This window comes from Oncorhynchus nerka, linkage group LG23, assembly GCF_034236695.1.
Source record: "Oncorhynchus nerka isolate Pitt River linkage group LG23, Oner_Uvic_2.0, whole genome shotgun sequence".
NCBI lineage: Eukaryota > Metazoa > Chordata > Actinopteri > Salmoniformes > Salmonidae > Oncorhynchus > Oncorhynchus nerka.
In genome coordinates, this window is record NC_088418.1 from 17,603,461 (window position 1) to 17,630,236 (window position 26,776).

The 26,776-nt window shown below is 45.1% G+C and overlaps 1 protein-coding gene and 1 pseudogene across 8 annotated transcripts in view; one reads left to right on the forward strand and one right to left on the reverse strand.

The window, feature by feature from the left end:
• Positions 1-211: 211 nt before the first annotated feature.
• On the forward strand, positions 212-8,070 carry LOC115107185 (nucleolar complex protein 3 homolog; annotated as a pseudogene).
• A 1,779-nt stretch (positions 8,071-9,849) lies between these two features.
• The window catches only part of LOC115106375 (1-phosphatidylinositol 4,5-bisphosphate phosphodiesterase epsilon-1-like), a 92,993-nt gene continuing 76,066 nt past the window's right edge, over positions 9,850-26,776 (reverse strand). For 3 of the 8 annotated variants that reach the window (XM_029629041.2, XM_029629042.2, XM_029629048.2), the window contains 24 exons: positions 26,605-26,752; positions 26,242-26,364; positions 25,723-25,859; positions 25,077-25,315; positions 24,819-24,880; positions 24,534-24,699; positions 24,124-24,231; positions 23,796-23,912; positions 23,459-23,617; positions 23,175-23,307; positions 21,299-21,340; positions 20,149-20,273; positions 19,880-19,997; positions 19,400-19,537; positions 18,318-18,611; positions 16,713-16,876; positions 15,781-16,042; positions 15,120-15,238; positions 14,816-14,944; positions 14,528-14,725; positions 14,117-14,287; positions 13,671-13,883; positions 13,278-13,386; positions 9,850-12,582 (listed from right to left, as the gene is read on the reverse strand). In XM_029629041.2, coding sequence (XP_029484901.1) covers positions 12,434-12,582; positions 13,278-13,386; positions 13,671-13,883; positions 14,117-14,287; positions 14,528-14,725; positions 14,816-14,944; positions 15,120-15,238; positions 15,781-16,042; positions 16,713-16,876; positions 18,318-18,611; positions 19,400-19,537; positions 19,880-19,997; positions 20,149-20,273; positions 21,299-21,340; positions 23,175-23,307; positions 23,459-23,617; positions 23,796-23,912; positions 24,124-24,231; positions 24,534-24,699; positions 24,819-24,880; positions 25,077-25,315; positions 25,723-25,859; positions 26,242-26,364; positions 26,605-26,752 — 3,623 coding nt within the window. In that variant the 3' untranslated portion in view covers positions 9,850-12,433. Of the gene's footprint in view, positions 12,583-13,177; positions 13,387-13,670; positions 13,884-14,116; positions 14,288-14,527; positions 14,726-14,815; positions 14,945-15,119; positions 15,239-15,780; positions 16,043-16,712; positions 16,877-18,317; positions 18,612-19,399; positions 19,538-19,879; positions 19,998-20,148; positions 20,274-21,298; positions 21,341-23,174; positions 23,308-23,458; positions 23,618-23,795; positions 23,913-24,123; positions 24,232-24,533; positions 24,700-24,818; positions 24,881-25,076; positions 25,316-25,722; positions 25,860-26,241; positions 26,365-26,604; positions 26,753-26,776 lie in introns of all 8 variants that reach the window. The other 5 variants (XM_029629043.2, XM_029629045.2, XM_029629044.2 and 2 more) reach the window with 4 other exon arrangements.

The window sequence follows — 26,776 nt, forward strand, 5'->3', positions numbered from 1 at the left end:
CCACACCTAAGCACAACCGTTTTCTCAACCAGTAGGTGGCGGTGTTTTCAAATCAATTTGTAGAGATCACAGTTTACTTCAATGGTCTTCACCTACGCCTAGCTAGTTGAAAATAAATACGTGTGACAACGTTATACAGTTTATATTATAATAATCAACTATATATCGATTCAAACAGGCACCCCATCCTTAAAAAAATAAGTCCTTTACGATGGCTCCGGCAAGTACCTCTTGTTATAGATGGTCGCTAGATAATTTGACAATCTGTACTAGTAGCAAAACAGAATGAATGTGCAGTTTCTCAGCAGTCAATGGCTTTTCACTGAACAGAACGTTTGGTCTACTAATGTAACTCACCATTATACTAATATCCACATCAATAGTCCCATTGATAGACATTTTCGTTTTATTTAACTAGGCAAGTCAGTTAAGAACAAATTCTTATTTACAATGACGGCCTGGGAACAGTGGGTTAACTGCCTTGTTCAGGGGCAGAACGACAGATGTTTACCTTGTCGGCAACGGGGATTAGATCTAGCAACATTTCATCTACTGGCCCAATGCTGACCACTAGGCTATCTGCTGCCATACATTCAGCTACTGTATTTATTATTATGGATCCCCATTAGCTGCAGGTGCACGGTAACTCTTCATGGGGTCCAGCCAAACCAAGGCAGTTATACAATTTGAAAAACATTACAATACATTCACAACAGATTTTACAACACACTACTGTAGCGAGTGACTATTCAATCCCAATTCATCACCCAAGTTGTTCTTTTGAATACAAAGCAGTGAGCAAAAAGAGGAAGTCGAGCTTTCGCAGGCTGCTGAAGACGAGCAATGCGAAGCTTGACCACAAGCTGAAGAACCGTCAGTTCAAGAAGGAGAGCACAGACAAGAAACACCGCAAGGAGCAGAAGAAGCTCCGGGCAGCTATCAAAGATGCTGCCTTGAAGGATGAAGAGGAGGAGGAGTTTGTGGAGTTCCTGCCAATTGACATGATGGATGAAGATGACCTGGAGCAGATTAAGGCCATGGCTCAGAAAGCCTCCTTCCTCACCAGCGACCTGTCATCGAGGAAATGACACAGTCCATACTGTATTTAGACTGTTAGGGTTTCTTTTGGGTGTGATGTACCATCTGTCTATAGCTATAGGTAACTGCCAAAATAAAGGAAACACCAACATAGTGTCTTAACAGGGCGTTGGGCCACCACCAGCCAGAACAGCCTCAGCGCACCCTGGCATAGATTCTACAAGCGTCTGGAACTCTATTGGAGGGATACAAAACCATTTTCCCATGAGAAATTCTATCATTTGGTGTTTTGTTGATGGTGGTGGAAAACGCTGTCTCAGGCGCCACGCCAGAATCTCCCATAAGCGTTCAATTGAGTTGAGATCTGGTGACTGAGGATGGCCTATGGTTTACATCGTTTTCATGCTCATCAACCACTCGTACCCTGTGGATGGGGGCTTTGGCATAGCCATGGTATCCAAAATAATGGCCTGTCCAGAATTTTTATACATGACCCTAAGCATGAGGTTTTTGGATATCTGGATTGTCTAATTATGTTTGAAAGTAAAACATTTTTGGGGGGAAACTTCAATGGAGAGAGAGAGCGATGGAGAGAGAGAGAGAGAGCAATGGAGAGAGAGAGAGAGCAATGGAGAGAGAGAGAGAGAGAGAGAGAGCAATGGAGAGAGAGAGAGCAATGGAGAGAGAGAGAGAGAGCAATGGAGAGAGAGAGAGAGAGAGAGAGCAATGGAGAGAAAGAGCAATGGAGAGAGAGAGAGAGCAATAGAGAGAGAGAGAGAGCAATGGAGAGAGAGAGCAATGGAGATAGAGAGCAATGGAGAGAGAGAGCAATGGAGAGAGAGAGAGCAATGGAGAGAGAGAGAGCAATGGAGAGAGAGAGAGCAATGGAGAGAGAGAGAGAGAGAGAGCAATGGAGAGAGAGAGAGCAATGGGGAGAGAGAGAGAGAGAGCAATGGAGAGAGAGAGAGAGCAATAGAGAGAGAGAGAGAGCAATGGAGAGAGAGAGAGAGCAATGGAGAGAGAGCAATGGAGACAGAGAGCAATGGAGAGAGAGAGCAATGGAGATAGAGAGCAATGGAGATAGAGAGCAATGGAAAGAGAGAGCAATGGAGAGAGAGAGAGCAATGGAGAGAGAGAGAGAGCAATAGAGAGAGAGAGAGCAATGGAGATAGAGAGCAATGGAGATAGAGAGCAATGGAGAGAGAGAGAGCAATGGAGAGAGAGAGAGCAATGAGAGAGAGAGAGAGAGAGAGAGAGCAATGGAGAGAGAGAGAGAGAGAGCAATGGGGAGAGAGAGAGAGCAATGGAGAGAGAGAGAGCAATGGAGAGAGAGAGAGAGCAATGGAGAGAGAGAGAGCAATGGAGAGAGAGAGAGAGCAATGGAGAGAGAGAGAGCAATGGAGAGAGAGAGAGAGCAATGGAGAGAGAGAGAGAGCAATGGAGAGAGAGAGAGCAATGGAGAGAGAGAGAGAGCAATGGAGAGAGAGAGAGAGCAATAGAGAGAGAGAGAGAGCAATGGAGAGAGAGAGAGAGCAATGGAGAGAGAGAGAGAGCAATGGAGAGAGAGAGGGCAATGGAGAGAGAGAGAGCAATGGAGAGAGAGAGAGAGCAATGGAGAGAGAGAGAGCAATGGAGAGAGAGAGAGAGAGCAATGGAGAGAGAGAGCAATGGAGAGAGAGAGAGCAATGGAGAGAGAGAGCAATGGAGAGAGAGAGAGAGCAATGGAGAGAGAGAGAGCAATGGAGAGAGAGAGAGCAATGGAGAGAGAGAGAGAGCAATGGAGAGAGAGAGAGCAATGGAGAGAGAGAGAGAGAGCAATGGAGAGAGAGAGAGAGCAATGGAGAGAGAGAGAGAGCAATGGAGAGAGAGACCAACGTGTGAAAGTTAAACAAACTTGTTGCTGCAGTAGGTTATCTATGATACCATCTGGTAGTGCCTGTCTTGACGGCATCATATCGTTGTAAAGAAGCTGGTTAACTAGCTAGCTAAAGAGGCAAAGCTATTTTGAGGCTTCCTCGTCTACAACAACTCCATTCATATGAAACATCGGCCTACCTGTTGTTGTCTTTTTTTTATGGGTCTCGCTCATAAAAACTCCTAACTGTTGTTTTTTATTAACATTTGAAATGTAATGGTCTATCATTGTATTCTATGTAGCAATGTCACATAGATATTTTAATTAAAATGAATACTCTCCCAAGTAATCGAATACTAACGTCCGTTCTGATATTCGAATAACCGTGCCCACCTCCAAGCATGATGGGATGTTCATTGCTTAATTAACTCAGGAACTACACCTGTGTGGAAGCACCTGCTTTCAATATACTTTGTATGCCCCATTTACTGAACAGTTTCCATTATTTTCAACATGTCTGTAACTTATCTTCTCACTTATACCTTACTTGTTTCTACTTGAATACCTACAGTGGTCCAGTGCATGCCAAAAAGCACAAGGGGGAGCAGCAGGGGCCAGAGAGTTATGAGAAGATGCCCAGAAAGATGCAGCTAACAGAAGATAATTCACCTCCTGCCAATCAAAGAAAAGATCAGAGGCCTCATCCCTCAGAGCATGGAGAAACCTGGTAGGATTATGATTCAAATGTGTGTTTCCCTTGTACATCTTCATCTGAAAATGTCAATTTTTACCAAAGTCATATTGTACTAAATGTAAGTATCTCTGGATAAGAGTGTCTGCTCAATGACTCAATTGTAAATATTGTTAAAACGTTTTAGAATTTACAACTTGGTTTTATGGTTTTGCCTCTTTCAGTTGAACCCCAAAAAGCTGAGGAGGAAGCAGAAGCCCTGACTGGCTTGGAGCCCATGAACCCCTTCTTGGCTTGAGTCAGCCATCCTCTCTGTGTAGAATGTGTTGTAAGACCAACTCTTGGTAGCCCAGTCCTGGTCAGTAGATAAGGTTCTTCACTCTGATGTTGCTGGGGTGTATTCATTCAAACGGAAATGAACGTTTCTATTGGACAAATTCAGATTCAGGTCCTGCCCCGTTTTGTTTGCTTCTGTTTTGGTTCTCAAACACTAAACGGTTTCCGTTTTGCAAGATGTTGCAAGGCGTAATGAAATCAACCCTGATGTGTGTCCACAGAGGATGAGGCTGTGACTGGGCCGGCCCTGACCCCTCAGGAGCAGCTAAAGCTCCGCACACAGAAGCTGACAGACGGGATGCTACGCATCGCCAGTCTAGGATCAGACATCCTCTCAGAACCCACCATCAACGTAAGGCTGCCCGGGCTACTGTTACTTCCTTGTCCCCATAGGAACATTTAAAGTATCATCTTATGTCACATAGACCATTAATCTCATAGCAGATAGAAGGGGACTTGGGAAATGTTTTGTTTGGTTCTCCTTGATGGTTTCTGTATGAAACCACTGTCTGTCTGTGTTCAGATCAAGAAGCTGCAAGAGCTGTGATCCATGCTGATGGAGACCGACCCCTACATGGCCGTGGCGGTCAGAAAGCTGGTCATGTTCTCTCTGATGGAGGTCTTCAAGGACATCGTCCTCTCATACAGGATAAGACCCCTGACAGAGACAGAGAAAGCCTCAAAAGTGAAGAAAGAGACACAGCAGTTGAGGGAGTTTGAGAAGGGCTTGGTGAGCCAGTACAAGTTCTACCCGGAGAACCTGGAGCAGGCAGTCAAAGGTACATGGACACACTCTCACGCTGAACCTACTTTTCTTTTTATCTATTGATATTAATGACTTGTTGTGACTGGTTGATATTAATGACTTGTTGTGACTGGTTGATATTAATGACTTGTTGTGACTGGTTGATATTAATGACTTGTTGTGACTGGTTGATATTAATGACTTGTTGTGACTGGTTGATATTAATGACTTGTTGTGACTGGTTGATATTAATGGCTTGTTGTGACTGGTTGATATTAATGACTTGTTGTGACAGGTTGATATTAATGACCTGTTGTGAATGGTTGATATTAATGACTTGTTGTGAATGGTTGAAAATAATGACTTGTTGTGACTGGTTGATGTTAATGGCTTGTTGTGACTGGTTGATATTAATGACCTGTTATGACTGGTTGATATTAATGACTTGTTGTGACTGGTTGATATTAATGACTTGTTGTGACTGGTAGATATTAATGACTTATTGTGACTGGTTGATATTAATGACTTGTTGTGACTTATTGTTGTGCTTGTTATGACTGGTTGATATTAATGACTTGTTGTGACTGGTTGATATTAATGACTTGCTGTGACTGGTTGATATTAATGACTGGTTGATATTAATGGCTTGTTGTGACTGGTTGATATTAATGACCTGTTGTGAATGGTTGATATTAATGACTTGTTGTGACTGGTTGATATTAATGACTTGTTGTGACTGATTGATATTAATGACTTGCTGTGACAGGTTGATATTCATGACTTGCTGTGACTGGTTGATATTAATGACTTGTTATGACTGGTTGATATTAATGACTTGTTGTGACTGGTTGATATTAATGACTGGCTGCTGTTGGTTGTAAGGATTAGCTGTATGAACGCCCTGCCCTGTAGACTGGAAGCAGAAGAAGAGAAAGCGCAGCGAGGCGGTGTGTCTCTGCAGTCCTATAAGGGCCTGGCTGAAGTGGCCATCCGCTGCATCTGTGAGCTGCTGGTGGCCCTGCCACACTTCAACTTCCACAACAAACAAACAAATGTCTCGACGTGATGCTGACCAAGCGTAGGAAACGGGTGAACCTGCAGCGCGCCTTAGCTTTCGTCAAGAGACTGAGCACACTCAGTCTGCACACCCTGCCCAACGCCACCGTGGGCATCCTGGCATCCAACAAGATGCTGATGGCGTTGTTGTTATTGCGTTGCAGAAACACTATCACCCAGTAATCAGGTTTGCCGCTCACCTCTGTGCAGGGGCTCCTAGTGAAGAGGAGCCCATCAATTTAAATCTCACCTTTCATTCATCCTCTATAAAAAGCCCTTTTTGCTCCTCCAGCTCTTTTACAAATACTCATACAAGACTAGTCTTTCTCAACAGTGCTGAGATAGGAGACGCTAACCAAAGACGTGTGCATGTGCAGTATATAAAAAGCCCTAGCGTCTCTTGGGTGTATTATGATTGAATGGTGTACATTACTTTTGACCCGTCTCAGGCACCCAGTGGAGCTGTTTGAGGACTACAGAGCTAAAGACATGACCTTCAACCCTCCAGTGGCAGCGCCTTCCACAAAGAAGGAGGTACATCCCTTCCCTCCCTGTCCATGTATCGACCTGGCCAAGGCTTTCGACTCTGTCAATCACTGCATTCTTATCGGCAGACTCAATAGCCTTGGTTTCTCAAATAAATGCCTCGCCTGGTTTACCAACTACTTCTCAGATAAGAGTTCAGTGTGTCAAATCGGAGGGCCTGTTGTCCGGACCTCTGGCACTCTATGGGGGTGCCACAGGGTTCAATTCTTGGGCCGACTCTTTTCTCTGTATATATCAATGATGTCGCTCTTGCTGCTGGTGATTCTCTGACCCACCTCTATGCAGATAACACCTTTCTGTATACATCTGGCCCTTCTTTGGACACTGTGTTAACAAACCTCCAAACGAGCTTCACTGTCATACAACACCCCTTCCGTGGACTCCAACTGCTTTTAAATGCTAGGAAAACTAAGTGCATGCTCTTCGACCGATTGTTAACCGCATCCGCCCGCCCGACTAGCATCACTAGTCTGGACGGTTCTGACTTAGAATATGTGGACAACTACAAATACCTAGGTGTCTGGTTAGACTGTAAACTCTCCTTCCAGACTCACATTAAGCATCTCCAATCCAAAATGAAATCTAGAATCGGCTTCCTATTTCGCAAACAAAGCCTCCTTCACTCATGCTGCCAAACATACCCTCGTAAAACTGACTATCCTACGGATCCTTGACTTCGGCGATGTCATTTACAAAATAGCCTCCAACACTCTACTCAGCAAACTGGATGTAGTCTATCACAGTGCCATCCGTTTTGTCACCAAAGCCCCATATACTACCCACCACTGCGACCTGTATGCTCTCGTTGGCTGGCCCTCGCTACATATTTCTCGCCAAATCCACTGGCTTCAGGTCATCTATAAGTCTTTGCTAGGTAAAGCCCAGCCTTATTTCAGATCACTGGTCACCATAGCAACACCCACCCGTAGCACACGCACCAGCAGGTATATTTCACTGATCATCCCCAAAGCCAACACTTCCTTTGGCCGCCTTTCCTTCCAGTTCTCTGCTGCCAATGACTGGAACGAATTGCAAAAATCACTGAAGCTGGAGTCTTATATCTCCCCCTCTAAATTTAAGCATCAGCTGTCAGAGCAGCTTACCGATCACTGTACCTGTACACAACCTGTAGCACACCCAATAACCTCATCCCCATATTGTTATTTATCCTCTTGCTCTTTTGCACCCCAGTATCTCTACTTGCACATCATCATCAGCACATCTATCACTCTGATGTTAATGCTAAATTGTAATTATTTCGCCTCCACGGCCTATTTATTGCCTTACCTCCCTACTATTCTACATTTGCACCCACTGTACATAGATTTTTCTATTGTGTTATTGACTGTACGTTTGTTTATGTGTAACTCGTGTTTTTGTTGCACTGCTTTGTTTTATCTTGGCCAGGTCGCAGTTGTAAATGAGAACTTGTTCTCAACTGGCATACATGGTTAAATAAAGGTGAACAAAAATATATATATATTCCACAATGTTATTAGGCCCCACTTAAAGGAATACTCCACCCAAAAACTGTTTCGTTAGTCCATTGTTGATATAGTCCCAAAATCTTTTGCTTTTGTCAGCAATCATGTTTTCAAGATATGTAACTTTCAAAATACAGAAATCATCCCGGTATGATGCAGGAATTTCCTTTAAGTGAGTTGTCTTTGTCTCCTACCTCTGCATTGTCTGTCCCAGGATTATTTCACGATAGGATCCTATGTCGATGGATTTCAGCACATAACACTTCACACCCAACCGGACCCCCCCCCCCCTCCCTTCTTTTGCCTGTATTTGATTTAAATGGACTGTAAAATAACAACCGTGTACTGGTTTCTGTTTGACATTGCTTTTTAATCATTCTCCTTGCTGATGTTCATACACTCTTTGACACCTGAGAATATACAAAAACATTTGATACAGTTAAGTGTCGAAGAACATTAAAGTAATGTTGCGTTAAACCACCTGTCCCATTGATTACTCATTTCCCTACAGTCCTGTACACCCCTTTATAAACCTCAATCTCAGAGTAATGTATTCACAGAAAGAAAGTTGCACACTAATTATACACCCAAACATTTCATGGTTATACAGTGCCTTCAGAAAGTATTCATAGCCCTTGACTTATTCCACATTTTGTGTTACAGCCTGAATTCAAAATGTATTATATATGTTTTCCTCTCACCCATCTACACACAATACCCCATAATGACAAAGTGAAAACACGTTTTTAGAAATGTTAGCAAATATATTGAAAATGAAATGCAGATGTATTCACACCCTTGAGTCAATACATGTTAGAATCACCTTTGGCAGTGATAACAGCTTTGAGTCTTTCTGGGTAATAAGTCTCTAAGAGCTTTTAACACCTGGATGGTACATTATTTGCCCATTTATAATTTTCAACATTCTTAACTCAATTGGTTGTTGATCATTGCTAGACAACCATTTCATTCTTGCAACTTGGCAATCAACTCCAGTAGATTTGGCCTTGTTTTAGGTTATTGTCCTGCTGAAAGGTAAATTCATCTCCCAGTGTCTGGTGGAATGCAGACTGAAACCAAATTTTCCTGTAGGATTTTGCCTTTGCTTAGCTCTATTCCGTTAATTTTTCTTCCTGAAAAACTCCCCAGGCCTTAAGGATTACAAGCATACCTATAACATGATGCAGACACCACTACAACATTATTCAAGAGAAATTGCTTTGCCACATTTTTTGCAGTATTACTTTGGTGCCTTATTGCAAACAGGATGCATGATTTGGAATATGTTTTATTCTGTACAGGCTTGTCACTGTCAATTAGGTTAGTATTGTGGAGTAACTACAATGTTGATCCAACCTCAGTTTTCTGCCATCACAGCCATCCATTAAACACACCATTGGCCTCATGGTGAAATCCCTGAGCGGTTTCCTTCCTCTCTGGCAACTGAGTTAGGAAGGATGCCTGTATCTTTGTAGTGACTGGGTGTATTGATACACCATCTAAAGCAATGAATAACTTCATCATGCTCAATGGGATATTCAATGTATTTTACCCATCTACGAATAGGTGCCCTTTGAGGCATTAGTAAACCTCCTTGGTCTTTGTGGTTGAAATTCCCTGCTCAACTGAGGGACTTTACAGATAATTGTAGGTGTTGGGTAGAGATGAGGTAGTCATTCAAAACTCACGTTAAATTGCACACAGAGTCCATGCAACTTGTGACTTAAGAAAATGTTTACTCCTGAACTTAAGGCTTGCCGTAGCAAAGGGGTTGAATGCTTGACTCAAAACATTTAAGCTTTTCATTTGTAAAAATGTTGGATTTTTTTTTTTCACTTTGACATTATGGGGTATTGTGTGTAGGCCAGTGACAAAATAATCAATCAATTATAAATTCAGGCTGTAACCAAATGTAAACATCCAAGGTGTGAATACTTTGACAGCACTGTAGGTTGCCATACCCACTAAAATGTTTGGGAGCATAGTGTAAAACTTTATTTTTATAGTTTACTCTCCAATAATCAGCACCTCTACAAAACATTTTTGGGGTGTGCGTCAGTTTATGCCTTTTACTAGACCAAGTAATCCAAACATGAAATATGACTAATGATTTTATTGTGGTCATAATATAGAACAATTAATAGTCCCAAGTAATTAAGACAGTAGTCCCCCGACGGTCACATCACATGAAGTGAACACGTTACTATGACATTCATCATGGGGGTGAGACTCCAAGAGCTAAAAACATAAATGTAGAAATGTTTAGTCGCTGAAATTACATTTACCATAACGGTATGCGCTTGACACAACTTGACAAACGTTAAATGTTCAGCATTGACACTAATAAACATTACATGAAAAGCATACAATGCCAGTGTGCAGCAGAATAACTAATACTAGCTATATATTAAAGCCTCCATGTTAAAAGTACATATTTCAATTACAAATATAAAGTTAGTCACAGCAGTGAAAGCATTTTTCCTCCACACCTTCAAATAAATTAAGACAATTCAAATATTTTTTCTACTTGCAGGAAAAACTCGATAAGAGCTTTGTACACAAAATAATAAAGGAAAGAACCAACCAGGGCTACACAATCAAATAAATATAACATACAAAACATCTCGACAACAATATTCATGTTATATTACAACTCAGGTCTAAAAGGTGAAGAGAAAGAAATTTGACCCCTTCAAAAAGCAAACAGGGAAGAGATGGTAGTTTGCTATTACATTGTCAGCCAAATGTCATCGGCATTACAATCCTCATAAGGTAAAATTACTGTTTGGATTTGATTACTCAAAACTGAATGAAGAGCCAGAGGCCATAGTCAACCAAGTCAAATTAAAACATTTTTTTTTCAAAATAAAAGGGGTGACAAAACATACCAAAAGAAAAACCTTGGTAAAACATGATAGTTATAATGTAGTCTGTTGATACTTTTTCCATAATATTGTCATGATGGAAAGTTGTAGTTGATTGGTTGCTAATTTGATGATATTTGACATTTAAGTACTGTAGCATCTACAGATCTCATACAGCGGCTGCATAAAAAGCCCATCATTTTGTCTGCTGTGAGATTGTATGGACCCAGATTAGAGGCTGAAATATGCATCTAGATCTGTAATGCCCTGAGGAAGTGGACATCTGGGCAGTACCAACGATCAGACAAGATACACACACAAAGTACAACATAAAGAATGAATTAGAAAATGCCAAACCTTCATAGTTTAAAACATGTACTAAGTTGGAAAAACTACAGACAATGACTTTGTTATACATGTCTCTCACACAGTGATCCACAGTCCAAACCAAGGAGGGAAACAACACGGGCCCCGATTAAACAAAGTTTCTGACAACTGGTTGAAATGGACATCGGTTAAAACACTTGAGGGTTCGAGTCAATCCGTATCGCGGAAGATCAGCGTGACTGAAATTTCAAAGGCAACGTTCACGTGTTAGCGAAAGGACGTTTCAATTTCGATCTCGCAATCTAACGCTTCAGCAATCCAGATTGACAAGAGCCATTAGTAGACTACGGTTTACTACTTTAATCAATTTCATCAGCAAACAATTCAAACAAATGTTACTAGATAATGCTGAGGGTCTGCAATCAATATGCCAATCAATAAATTGGGAACAATATGAGAAAACTCTAAAACCCTGTACTGACCTTGTTATGCTGGTTATGTGTGCTCCAATAGAAAGAAATCAATAACATTACATTCAAACTACACTTGAGATTTTTACGTTTTAACGAAAATAATTATATCTGGGGATTCGAAAACCTCTCTTGCGTTTGACATTCGAGAGGTGATGGTGGTTCTCAACTTTGACCTGATGACATGTTTGAATTTGAAGCCAAAATCACATTGAGGTGGAAACCCATTCAAGGTGACCTCACAACTTCATATCAAACAATGATTCACCCTCAAAGTAGAGAGAGCAAGTACTGAGCGTAACAGCATAACAACAACTACGTGCAAAACACTGAACATCTCCAAATACACAACTATGTGTTAGAAATGACAGTACTGTGAAAACTGGGTCACAAAGGGAATCATACAACAAGCCAGCTTGTTGGCCACATTCACAATGCCCTCATTCTTAGCAGGAGAAAGGCTGCGAGCCTCAGTTATAGCTGCCTCCCGCACCACAACTACATACACTGTCTGGATTCAATGCAGCCATTCAACACCAGCCTACATACAGTAAGGGCATGACTCAGCTGTGGGTATTCATTCTCAAAGAAACCAGGCTGAACCGGGTTAGGCTGGCTGCTACATCCAGTATCTGTCTCCTCAACATTGCTACCTCATCCCTGGGCGTCACTTCAAGGGTGTATTCATTGGGCACCAAACGGAAGAAAACTAAAACACAGAGGGACTACCTAAACTTGTCCAGTAAGAAACATTTGTTTAATTTTCCGTTGCAAAATGCTCCGCTATAGCGTACCCTAATGAATATGACCCAGGTAGAGGGGGGACGGCTAACGACCCTGTAGATGACGAGGTCTTCCTTCACTCAGAACCGTCAACCTGGAGCCGCCATTCCAAATCAACCAGCCAGTCTGGGTGGGACTTTCTGGGGGAAGCTCTTCACTCATGGGAGGGAGTAACTCGACTCATCATGGTGTGTTCAGGAACACAGGTGCTCTCTAGGGTGGTGGAGGGGACCTAGCTTCATTTGTGGATCTTCCAGTTCCTCAGCAGAGGGAGGGACCAAGTAGAAGGGGTCACATAGCCGGTGTGGGCCCCGCCCCCCAGGAGGAGCCTCTCTGCCTCAGCCCGGCCCTCCCTCACCCAGGCCTCGAGTCCTGCAGAGAGAGACCCTGCGAAGGGAGAGACGGAAGTCAGGGGTTAGAGAGAAGACATGGACAACAGGACGACACAGACATACACTCTGTGTATAGTAGAGAAGACTTCAGATGCATGATGCAATACGCAATTGCCCGTCATTGTCCACGCAAACATACTGTGTATCTGTAGATGTCATACTACAGTATAATGTAATAACACACAAACAGTATGAAATAAAGCACATTGTAGCCAAGATGCAAAACACTGCAGAGAGAAATAGATTATTTAGACATGTTATGGAGTGCTGCTGCTGTTATTGCCTTCCAGTTTAGAATATTACACTCACACTTAACCACACCTCATATCTATAAACCCGTTGGCACTCCACAGCCTGGTTAAACACAGCAACCCAACAGCCGTAAATCACACCCTTACTGGTCCCTGGGTGACACGTTTATGCTAATTTGTGGGGTGATAAAGTATCTCATTAAATATATGGCGTGGTGTAAACAAAGGAAGATGTCAGAAGTTAAGGAATTGAAGAAAGAAAACTGACTATGGAAGACACGAAGAAGAAGGACAAGCCCTAGCTGTAAAGACAACAGGAAACTGTAGGGACTTCCGTACCTTCTGGGGACTCTATGCACACACTGCCGACCGAACGTCTCTCACTCACGGGTCTCAGTCAGAGGCACATTGCATGCTGCCCTGCAGTTCTCATCCTTACTGTGACTGCTCTCCTGGGCGGCTGGAGCCGGGATGCTCCGGCTGCGCCACGTCAGCTTCTTCAGCTCGCTGGCAAACGAGATGCCCTTCCTCTTGTCCTCACGGGCCATCTGAGTACACACACACACACACACCAACAGTCAGTGTTATACCTGATACGAGCGAGAAAGATTATTGCTGCTCATATGAACTTGAGCCGATGCGTCTCTCAAACATTGGCATAATTGTATCATTTAAACCAACGTTTCGGTTATTACCTGCTTCTTTTTCACGTTCAGATTCAGCTCTTTTTATTTTTAGAAGTCATTTCTCTACAATTAGTAGAGATATACACTAATACATATATACACACACACACTGGCACAGTTAATTCCTTCCCTCCAAACCTGTGTACCTGTTCTTTGAGCTTGAGGATGAACTTCCCTGCTCCCCTCCAGCGGCCCTGGACCTGGTACACACACTCCTGGTCCAGGAGGACCCTCTGGAAGGGCTTAGCTTGAGAAGACTTCTTACTGCTGGCCTCCTTCGACACCTCCTCCACCAACACATAGTCACTGGGGTTAGTGTTACTCAGAATGCTCAGGGAGTACTTGGCTTTGCTCAGCGTCTGTAAAGGAGACCCGAGGAAAGATCTTTTTCTTTAACAACGACCATGTCCTTTCAGTCCAAAGCCATTTCAAAATCAGCTGTCAACAGTTCATTCATTCATGTGTATCTGTAGGTTTAACTTGTTCTGAATCGCATACACCGGTTTAGTGCATGAATTGATGTCAGAAAATATGCATGTAAAAGCCAGTCTACTGTGATTCCTGTTTTTAATGTGCAGCGTCACATCGTCACCTGCTGGATGATGTCCTGCGCCGTGCTGTATCGATGGGCTCTGATGACTGTGTGAGGTTGTTCTGGGGACACGTCGTGCACCTGGACGAAGAAGGTGTCGTCCTCCCCTGCTACCACCCTCTCCACGCCCTCCTCCACTCTCTCCACCACTCTGTTCTTATAGTTCAGGTTCTGCCAACACAGCATTTCATTATTCAAATTGTTTCGTTATTGAGACTTTCCCCTGTATGAAAGTAAAGTGGTGTGTAATTCAGAACATGTCCACAAGAGGGGGGCCTTAGAACATGAAGAAATTCATAACAATTCTATTAGAACAAAAAAAAATATGATTTGTTTGAAAATGAATGGGCTTGACCTATTTCTCATATAAATATCTTGACTCTAGAACAGTGTTGATTAAAAAAGTGGCACCTCTTCCTTGGTTTTAAGGTAGATTCTGCCCACATATCCCTCTTCAGGCTGCCAGCTGTTGACCACCCTGACGATCTCCTCCTCGGAGGCTAGGGGGCGCTGCTGAGGACACCGCTTACTGTCACTGCGGTCCTTCACCAGAGGCACCTTCTCCTCACACAGGAAGTACTCACCGGCACCTTCTGTGGACGTCGGTAACTAAAAGTTAGGAGAGGGGAAATCCATGAGCCACTTTGGCAGGTGTGTGTGGGCGTGCGTCAGTCTGTGGGTGGGCGGGCTGGGACTGACCGTATCCAGTAGCTGTCTGACGGTGGTCTGCTGCTTCACAGACACTACAGTGAAAGGCTCTGGACCTGGGACACCATGGACTGTCACCTGGTGCTGCTGGGCTGTCCTCCGCTCCTCAGAACTGAACAGCTGCCAGGGATACAGTGTTCCGTACAGATAGATACGACAGAGTATTTTACACAGTCCTCACATGCACTTTAAGGTTGCTAGCTAATTAGCTCATCGGATGCTGTTCGACGAGCTCCAAAAAAATCTAAGTAATCCCTAGATGTTCCTTCCCTAGTGGGGTGTGAGCGTGTGTTACCATGGCAGCAGGCAGGGCTGTGCCGGTGGGGCTCTCCTCTACTCTGCGGCTGTAGACGAACAGACTGGACACCTCCAGGGGCTCGTTGTGCTGTGTCCTCAGCTGGATGTGCCTGTAACCTGGAACAATACACAACCAACCACAGACATTAACAACAGGGAGTAGAAGTGTATTAACTTGGCCACATGTCATGCTATAGCTGCTAGCCAACTCTGTACATAGTGTGTTGCTACATAGCATGTTGATAAATACAGTAGCGTGTTGCAACATAGCATGTTGATAAATACAGTAGCGTGTTGCTACATAGCATGTTGATAAATACAGTAGCGTGTTGCTACATAGCATGTTGATAAATACAGTAGCGTGTTGCTACATAGCATGTTGATAAATACAGTAGCGTGTTGCTACATAGCATGTTGATAAATACAGTAGCGTGTTGCAACATAGCATGTTGATAAATACAGTAGCGTGTTGCTACATAGCATGTTGATAAATACAGTAGCGTGTTGCTACATAGCGTGTGGACAAATAGCCTATTGATAGGTTTCATGCTGTCGCTTGAGAACATTTGTCAGGAATATTTCAAGTGAAAATAGAACAGTTTAAATGAATCACTTTCTTCCTCCTCTATTCCTCTCCACCCCCCCCTCCTCTTCCTCACCTGGTTTGAAGGCCCGTAGAGGCAGCGTCCTTTGAGCGGTGGTCTGGGAGCTGTTATTCTCAACCACAGCGATGCGCAGGAAGCAGGCGTCCTCAAAGTGCACGTGGAACAGGAAGTGCTCTGACCACATGGGGTTGAGCGTGTTGCGGTGGATGGGCTTGGTGCGGAAGTGGCAGCAGTCCACGGGCATGCCCAGCACGTCCACCTCCACACAGGGGCTGCCCGCGCTGTTGGCAGGGCACACGTTCTGCCCCGACACAATCTGACAGAGAGGGGAGGACATCTTTACTTCATGTCAAAAGTGAATTGAATCATCTCAAAGCACTTTAATACCGATACATGACTTATTTACTTAGTACTTTATAATACTTCTGTCAGCCTAGTGGTTAAGCGCGTTGGGCCAGTATCCGAAAGGTCGCTGGTTTGAATCAGCGACCTTGGGTAAGTGTGTGTTAATACCCAGAAGGGTAGTTAGTGGGAGAAACCAGTACATAGGTCATATTGAAGTGCGTTTGGCTACATTCTAGTTTTTGTTGGGTTGAGTATCTGGGTATCCCTAGAGGGGGAGAGATTGTGTGTGTACTCCCAGAACACTGTGTGTGTGTGTGTGTACATGCGTCCATGTACAGTCCCATCCATATATCCACGTCCAACTATAATCTAAAACACAACCAAAACAAACTGAACATTGATCTTAATACTAAACCTTTGACTACTTAATGCCCTATAAGTGAATTTGTTCAAATACTGGAGTTCTTCAAATGGGGGGACATAGATACATAAGTGCTTTCATTCTTAAACGGTAAAACAGAGATGTATGAAAATACACTCTAATAAAAGGTGACATTCCGTACTGTCAAATCCAAAATGCTGGAGTATAAAAAACCCTGTTTGCAGTCCAAAAACATGGAGAGGTGTGCGTGAGTGCTCACCGTCAGAGAATAGAGTGTTGGGCTCATGCTCTCTACATCTCTCTCCAGGGGGCAGAGTTGCTGGTAGAGGGGACAGCAGCGATCCCACAACACTGGAGGTTTCAGAACGTAACCACAATGCCCATTTGCTTCAAACAGAGCTGTGTTCAACTGCATGGGCAGGTCTACAGAGAGAGAGAGAAGAGAGCGAGCAGAGAAGAGAGCGAGCAGAGAGCGAGCAGAGAAGAGAGCGAGCAGAGAAGAGAGCGAGCAGAGCAGAGAGCGAGCAGAGCAGAGAGCGAGCAGAGAGCGAGCAGAGAGCGAGCAGAGCAGAGAGCGAGCAGAGAAGAGAGCGAGCAGAGCAGAGAGCGAGCAGAGCAGAGAGCGAGCAGAGAAAAGAGCGAGCAGAGAGCGAGCAGAGCAGAGAGCAAGCAGAGAGCGAGCAGAGCAGAGAGCGAGCAGAGCAGAGAGCGAGCAGAGAAGAGAGCGAGCAGAGAAGAGAGCGAGCAGAGAAGAGAGCGAGCAGAGAAGAGAGCGAGCAGAGCAGAGAGCGAGCAGAGAAGAGAGCGAGCAGAGAAGAGAGCGAGCAGAGAAGAGAGCGAGCAGAGAAAAGAGCGAGCAGAGAGCGAGCAGAGCAGAGAGCGAGCAGAGCAGAGAGCGAGCAGAGAGCGAGCAGAGCAGAGAGCGAGCAGAGCAGAGAGCGAGCAGAGAAGAGAGCGAGCAGAGAAGAGAGCGAGCAGAGAAGAGAGCGAGCAGAGCAGAGAGCGAGCAGAGCAGAGAGCGAGCAGAGCAGAGAGCGAGCAGAGCAGAGAGCGAGCAGAGCAGAGAGCGAGCAGAGCAGAGAGCGAGCAGAGAAGAGAGCGAGCAGAGAAGAGAGCGAGCAGAGAAGAGAGCGAGCAGAGAAGAGAGCGAGCAGAGAAGAGAGCGAGCAGAGAAGAGAGCGAGCAGAGCAGAGAGCAAGCAGAGGTAGAGATGGAGAAAGTGAGTGAAAGAGGGGAGAAAAGGAGAGAAGGAAAAAAAATTGCAGACCTTCCACTCTAAATCCATTGTTCCACAAGCATCACTTAACATCATTTTTGTTTGGAAACGCTGAATTGGCACAGGTGAGTGGAAAAACACATCAGCTTGCAAAGCTGCGTCCAAGCTTTGTAAATTAGTGTAAAACAGACAAACCCCATAAAATGCATCAGGCCCATCAGTATCACAACCATGTTCAGTGTACCGAGTGGACTAGGTGCTGCCAAGGTCAGAGCGCCCCATTACAGAGAAATGACATGACATGCATGCGAGCACAACCCTGCCAGTGTTTCTCCAATACATCTCCACAGGGTGATACTGTACCCTGCCCACGCCATTTCCAATGAGTAAGCAACTAGAGTTTCATGAAAAGGTCAATGAGTTCAAGAAGTAGGGCCCTGAGTTTTTTATTACCATGTCACCTGACCAGGGAAGAACTCAAGAGGCCTAGTTATAGACTTCATGGGTTACTTCCTGATAAAGTCCCAGCCTGGTCCTGGACAATTTAAAAAAATAATAATTTCAATGAAGAATCACCATTAAGCATAGTCTCATCCAGGGACTAACCTGGAGCGACCCTCTCAGTAAACCTCCACTCCATCACCTTACCGTCAGTCTGATAATTGAGGGCCACCACTTGCATGCCGTGGAGCCAGAAGGGCAGAGGGTTGGGGTTGGCTGAGTCGATGCGTGTGGCGGCCGGGTAGGTCCTTAGCAGCTGGCAGGTGGTGTGCTGGATCAGCTTCCGGGAGAAGCGGCGGCAGAGGCGCTTGGCAGCGTTCTCGTTCACCGAGGAGATGTGGTAGCACTTGGGAGTGCGGATGATGGCGCTCAGTGACGCGCTGGGGCTGAGTACGGGCGACGTCTGCTCCTCCCAGCCCAGACGCATGGCCTCCACACCACCTGGAGGTCAGTCAGACGGACAAATGTACATTTACAACCTAGCTAGTCATTTAGCAGATTCCCATTCTGATACTAATACCGATTATAATACTAATACCGATTATAATACTAATACTGATTCTGACACTAATACTGATTCTGATTATAATACTAATACAAATACTGATTCTGACACTGATACTAATACTGATACTCATTCTGATATCAAGAGCAATAACTGTGAATAGTCAGGACAGATCAAATAACGATTTGAACACATTTAAAAAAAGCTTTTTCCCAGGACCTTAAAGACAATGTAACACTAACATTTCATTAGGTAGGACATTTAAATAATACTAATCGTAACTTCCTTAGTGTTCTCATTGATCATGAAAGAGGCCTTAGCTACAATACTATTCAAACGCTCTGCCAAGCCTCAGTGCTGAGCCAGAAAGAACATGGGCCTCCAAAAAGAAAATCCCATTTCAACCCTTCTACAAACCCTTTACAAATGTCACGACAGCTCCTCTCAGCATCTTTCAGTATACTTTTGATTACATCGTGCACTCACTTTTAGAGGGCCATTTTAAGTATGGAAAAGTTAGCAGGCTGGTTCCCATGGGGTGTAGTCCGACTATGTGGGTGTCCTTCCCTGTCCCATCACATCCCGTCCCCCAGCTCCAGGTCTAGGGGTCTGGGTCATGGGGAAAGGCCCCGGCCATATGTACCCTTCCCTGTCCCTTCACATCCCGTCCCCCAGCTCCAGGTCTAGGGGTCTGGGTCATGGGGAAAGGCCCGGCCATACGTACCCTTCCCTGGGGTCCGGCCCAGCGTCACCGCCTCCCCGGGGCTGCCTCCGCTACGACCAGGAACCGTGCCAAAGATGGACTTCCTGCTCTTTCTGTCTTTTCTTCTGCCAGAAGCCGAAGGAGAGAGGGTGGAGAGGCCTGTTTCCCACACAAGACAGATGGACACACACACAGAAAGAGAGCCCCAGACGAGAGTGTAAGACAAGGGCACCAGCTCTCCTCCTCTCGCTGGTTTAATGTTGCTTGTTTGTTCTGGCTGTGCTCTGGAGAATTATGCCCCTAGCAGATGTGCACCTGATTCTAATTTACCATCATTTTATTCCTTTGTGAACTTTTAATCGGTATCCCTCACGATTGAAAAATCACCAGGCAAAATAAAAACACTCTAGGAATAAGCAAACGCACAACATTTTGAACATAAACCATTTCTATGCTGGAATGAGCCATACAGTAAAGTAAATGAAATGAAAGGAGGACTACCAGGGAACTTGACGGCCTGGCAGTAGATGACGAGGTCGGAGAGCTCCTGAGCGATCTGTCGACTCTCCTTCTTGTTCTGGGGGAGATGGAACTCTTCTCCCAGCTCCATGTCAAATACCTGGGGTAGGAGCAGAGTCAGTCACTCCATCTGGGATTACTTCCAAGAATAAAAACATGTCAGGTGCATTTGTCAAATCTGGTGTCTCCTAGTTCTCAATGGTCTCTCTTGGTTCAGAGACTAGAGGTCAAGGGTTAGAGGTGAAACCAACCTTCCCTTTGCTCTGGGTTACAGCATTGTCTGCTTTCTTCATCCTCTTGGGCATCTCATCAATGATGGGATGATCATCCTTGTCACCCGGGGACTTCCCGTCTGGTTTATCATCTAGGATGTTATCTGAGAAACAGAACCATCAACTTTGAGGGAGGGAGTCAGGCAGACCAGCTTTATTTAACCAACGGACTGCTTTCAATGTGATGTTAGTCAATGCTTTCACATTGAGTCTTCCTTGTCAAACCATAAGTGCTAAACTGGGAAGAACTCCATCCCATATCAGATAGCTTGCTTGCAATGCTGGGAATTGGGGAAATGCCATTCCGAGGAAAACATTGGTCCCCCACGAATACCACAATGCAATGCAGATTCTGTAAACAAAGAGCTGGGAGTTTGAGCCTCCTGTTCTTCTCTCGCCCACACACAGCAGGACACAAAACATGAATGTAAGCCATCCATCACACACATCCAAAGTCAAAGTGCTTTGCGGTTAAAGAGGAATTTTCACCAACATGACAGTTATTTCACAGGAGGAATCCCACCGGTTCAGTGCTGTTACAGTACAGTGTAGTGTCGTCTGTCTGTGTCTCATACTGCTCTGGTTACATGTGGTAGTGGCTGGTGAGAGCATCGCTTATCCCCAGAGCGCCTAACAGTAGAGTTTTTTAACCCCCGCGGCTCCCCGTTGGACAGGGGCGCGCAGGGGCCTGAGAAAACAGATGTCTTTGTTTTCTCTCTCTGATGAGCCACTGCCACCAGCGAGGTCAGGACGTACACATCAAAACACAGCAGTGCGGATGGGGGGTGGCGTATTTACACTATACTGGCCCTGTGTGTACTGACAACACGGAGACAAACAGATCATTAGACATGACCCCCCCCCGAGCGACGTGACCATCATCCCATCTGCAGCGTAGTACTACAACAAAACCCCAAACACAATGTAACAGTTCCAGACTTCTAACCCACCCAGTACCCACACTTGGAACATTAAAAGCCTTGAATTCACTCCAGATAGCGCGAAGGAGACATGCAAAGCGTACAGCACCCAGGCCAAGCTCACTGCACAGGCAGAGTGTTACAGTAGGAGCCATGCAGTAGCGCTGGTACTGTGAAGGCGGGGCGGCTGGTTATGGTGTTCAGTTTACCTTCAGGGCTATACGAGGCAGTGGACGCTGTAAGAACGTCAGCTAAGGAAGCACAAAGGAACCGTCAGGGACAGAGGGACAGGGGAGGAGAGAGTACAGGAATAACAGAAACCTCTCCAAGTAGAGCTACGGTAACTTGTGTTAAAAAGAGAGAATCAAGGAAGATGTTAAAAAGAAGAGTCTAGATACAAGATCTCACTCCTACATTACTGGTCCATGTATGTGCAGTGTACATTACTGGTCCATGCATGTGCAGTGTACATTACTGGTCCATGCATGTGCTGTGTACATTACTGGTCCATGTATGTGCAGTGTACATTACTGTTCCATGCATGTGCTGTGTACAGTCGTGGCCAAAAGTTGAGAATGACACAAATATTAATTTCCACAAAGTTGCTGCTTCAGTGTCTTTAGATATTTGTCAGATGTTACTATGGAATTCTGAAGTATAATTACAAGCATTTCATTAGTGTCAAAGGCTTTTATTGACAATTACATGAAGTTGATGCAAAGAGTCAATATTTGCAGTGTTGACCCTTCTTTTTCAAGACCTCTGCAATCCGCCCTGGCATGCTGTCAATTAACTTCTGGGCCACATCCTGACTGATGGCAGCCCATTCTTGCATAGTTAATGCTTGGAGTTTTCTTGAGTATTGACCACAAGTTCTCAATGGGATTAGGGTCTGGGGAGTTTCCTGGCCATGGACCCAAAATATCAATGTTTTGTTCCCCGAGCCACTTAGTTATCACTTTTGCCTTAAGGCAAGGTGCTCCATAATGCTGGAAAAGGCATTGTTCATCACCAAACTGTTCCTGGATGGTTGGGAGAAGTTCCTCTTGGAGGATGTATTGGTACCATTCTTTATTCATGGCTGTGTTCTTAGGCAAAATTGTGAATGAGCCCACTCCCTTGGCTGAGAAGCAAGGCCACACATGAATGGTCTCAGGATGCTTTACTGTTGGCATGACACAGGACTGATGGTAGCGCTCACCTTGTCTTCTCCGGACAAGCTTTTTCCGGATGCCCCAAACAATCGGAAAGGAGATTCATCAGAGAAAATGACTTTACCCCAGTCCTCAGGAGTCCAATCCCTGTACCTTTTGCAGAATATAAGTGGCTTCTTTGCTGCCCTTCTTGACACCAGGCCATCCTCCAAAAGTCTTCGCCTCACTGTGTGTGAAGATGCACTCACACCTGCCTGCTGCCATTCCTGAGCAAGCTCTGTACTGGTGGTGCCGCGATCCCGCAGCTGAATCAACTTTAGGAGACGGTCCTGGCGCTTGCTGGACTTCCTTGGGCGCCCTGAAGCCTTCTTCACAACAATTGAAGTTCTTGATGATCCGATAAAAGGTTGATTTAGGTGCAATCGTACTGGCAGCAATGTCCTTGCCTGTGAAGCCCTTTTTGTGCAAAGCAATGATGACGGCACGTGTTTCCTTGCAGGTAACCATGTTTGACAGAGGAAGAACAATGATTCCAAGCACCACCCTCCTGTTGAGGCTTCCAGTCTGTTATTCGAACTCAATCAGCATGACAGAGTGATCTCCAGCCTTGTCCTCGTCAACACTCACACCTGTGTTAACGAAAGAATCACTGACATGATGTCAGCTGGTCCTTTTGTGGCAGGGCTGAAATTTAGTGGAAATGTTTTATGGGGATTCAGTTCATTTGCATGGCAAAGAGGGACTTTGCAATTAATTCCAATTCATCTGAGAACTCTTCATAATATTCTGGAGTATATGCAAATTGCCATCATATAAACTGAGGCAGCAGACTTTGTGAAAATTAATATTTGTGTCATTCTCAAAACTTTTGGCCACGACTGTACATTGTTACTGAGGGTTTATATACAGTCAAAGCGAGTATCTGTCTCACCATCAGACAGGGATTCATAGTCATCGTCGTACTCGTCTTCCTCCTCTTCATCGTCATCATTGTGGTTACCAGGTGAGCTGCCAGCCGGTGTCCCGTTGCCGGCCTGGGCCTGGATGTGGGCCAGCTGGTGAGCCTGAGGGAACAGAGCACAGTATGATTGGTGGGAAGCCCTGTAGCCATTGGCCCCCCATGTCAACAAGCAAACTACCTAAGACAAACCTGACGTCCTCCTGCGAGGGACGCGTGTGTAATAATGCACGTGTTCACACGGTATAAGATCTCACCTTCTGTTTGACAATGTCGACGGGAGCCTGGTGTGCTTTCAGCTTCTTGTTCTTGAGGAGGATCTTTCCCTTCAGTTGCAGCGGGGAGGGCAGCAGAGGGTCATCAGAGAAATCGCTCTCAAACAGGAATTTGGTCACCAGCTTGTCTCCGAACACAGTCTTCAAAACACAAACAAACAGGAATCCTCACAGGCACGCTACAATCAAAGGCTTTTAAAAAAATCAAAGTGCTTGGAGCAATCTCCAAAGGAAGGAATGCAGTAACAAGGTTCTTCGAGACAGGACACATCAGCTAGAATCCCTACAGATCAGGTCCATTGGAGCCAGGAGGAGGTACCTTGAAGATTTCAGCCATTTTGCGTTGCTGGGGTAGAGAGCAGTGGTTCTCAATGGACAGGATGACCGGCATGTCTGAGTTGACGAAAGCAGTGCGATTGACCGCCTCCACCACATCCTAGAAGACCACGGGTTACAATACATGAGGCATAACATGACACTAGTCCCATTTATTCTAGAATACAACCCGTAGAGATTCCAGCAGTATTAATCAAGCTACAATAGAGGTTGGCCATTATTGTACTGTATTTAGGCCAAACAGTAACATACGGTCAAAAGTGGCAGTGTGCCACGGTCGTGCCAGGGTTGTGCCAGGGTTACAGACTAACCTTGAAGGGGATCTTGGTGGTGAGGGTGTGCCCATGGTAGATAATGGGTGATCCGTCATCTCCATCCCAACAGTCCAGCTCCACACTCCTGCAGCCCTGCAGCAGCACCTAGACAACACAAACGACCACATCCCATAATAATAAGATGGACGATCACACCAACACAGAATTAATCTTATAGCTCAAGTACAGCAGGAGCCCTGGTCAGTTCATGTAGTCTGGAAAAACTTCTGACCCTGCTTATGGCAAACCACACCGGAAACATCCTCGCTTCTTTTTAATCTGAAAACCGGATGTGGGGATCCCGCGCCGGCCTTTCTTTTACACCTGCTACGTTAAGTAAAATGATCAGATACTTAGAAAAAGGTCAATTTCCTGAAGAAAATATATATGGTTGCATCAATCATCACCTGGCTGTAGAGCTCTACAGAGGACTCTCCTTTGAGCTGGTGTCCAGTGAGGTACGTGTTGTGAGAGGACTCTACGTAGTAGTAAGACATGGGATACTGGAGCTCCTCCGTGTTCACCTGAGACTCCTCGTTCTTAGACGCAAAGTTGTCCTTGTCCATTAAAAACCTGGGGAGGATTAGGGGTAAAAGGTCACTAACTAAACGGGTGAAGAATGTCATCTCAGAATTCCTACGACGGAATTGCTTGAGTCGGTCAACTTCATATTTCTTGGGAAATTAATGTACCTGGCAAAACCTTCGAAGGACATCCAACCCATCTGACGCATGCTTATGCAAGGCTCAAATTTCTGAGATGGACAAAAGAAACCCAATTAAACAATATTTAACAGTAATCCGGTCCTTACCTATATGTCTACTGTGCAGTATATCATATGTCTGCCTAGTTAAAGGGACATTACACTCCAAAATTTAATTCTGACAATTTTTTCAGACCGTGAAAGACATCCCTTAAGTACAGCTTGCTGGACCAGTCATGTGACGCACCTGGATGACGCTGAGGATCTCGTCGTAGGTCAGGTGTTCCCGCTGGCAGTTGACCAAGAAGTCGTTGAGCTGTGGGATGGCCAGCCCCAGCACCCCTAAAGAGGCGTTCTCCACGCCTGTCCCATTGGTCACGATGCTGGCTGCCGCAATGGCGTCCGAGATCTGCTTCTGGTTGTCCGACATCTGCTGCCGTGTTCGGATTAAGAGGCCCAGATCCGAACCGTTACGGGTCAGCAAGTCTGGAGGACAGGAAAAGTGCATCATTAGAAGTCATTCTCTAACACACTAACGACATTAACGTCCAATGCTCCTACACCACAGTGTGAATACACTGTTAAGAGTCCTTCTGAACCAACAAGCCTCTAGAGAGAAATCATCACAGAGCGTTTGGTGCTTCTGCAATCAAGTAGCTCCCATCAGCCCCCATTCACCATGATTAGACAGACTGAGCACTGAAAGCGTGTACCATCGCCACCCAAACCAATCCAGTTCTCTCATTTATGTATATATTTAAATATATATACACACGTTCTGACCTTAAATATACATATGTATTTTATTTACTTTTAAACAATGACTGAACAGTACCCAATGCAAACCACTCACAAACACATAGGAGTACAGTAAAACAACGCGAGGGACAGACCTAGGTCAGGCTGCAGTCCCGTGTCCTTGTCGTCGATCCTCAGGTTGGTGTAGAGTGGGGCAGACTCCGTGCCGGAGCGACTGCAGGGAACGGCGTAGGTGTCAAACAGCTCCTTCAGGTCTTTACGGCTCCGAATGCTACAGCACATCAAAACGAGAACGGGGGTGTTCACATTCAACTGATGGAAATATTCAGCCACTCTTGGAGGACATAGACGGAGGACAATGGTATGCTTTTTCATTTTTACATATTTTGGCGTGTAGCCTTGGTCTTTGTTTTCAACTGAGAGACACTTCAGAAAACCACAGTGTGTCTTTGACAAAACAACCTTGGGAAAGATTGGTTGGATTTGTAAAAGCTTCTTCTGAATGTTTGAATGGAATGCAATAACTGTGCTCTTGTGCTATGAGAATTCTCTCTATTTTGCCAGTGGGAGTGCATTTAATCACTACCAGTGACTGTATATAGACTACAGTTACTGCGCGCTACAAAGAGGAGGCTGGAAGTTGGACGGCGCACCTGAAAGACTTGAAGAGCTCGACGAACTCGATGAAACTCATGGTGCTGCCAGAGATCATGAGGTTCTGGAAGCCCTTGAAACAGCCTTTCCCCCGGCCGTGCCAGCTCCTGCTGCTCCACGCACTACACAGGGACAAGACGAGAGGGGATTGGTTACTGTTATGGTTAAAAACACTAGATTTAAAATCTATTCTCTTGTGGGTTTTTTTATGTCGTAGATAAAGACGTTTAAATAAAGTGGCAACAGTATTCGGTGTGAGGCTTCCACTATCAGTATATGATAATAGGTTTACAGATGTATTATCAACTATATACAATATTTCCCCTCTAAGAACAGGTCTGGGGTCAGGTTTCATGTCTTACCCTGGCTGGGCCTTGGTGCTGCCTGACAGGACGGGGGAGGAGAGAGGACGGGAGGGGTTGGAGCTGCCCATACTGGAGGAAGAGGAGGAGGAAGAGGAACCCGGGGTCTTACAGCTCGACAGGGAGAAGGGTCCAGGGAAGCCGTCCTCTATGGGATCAATAACGTACAGGG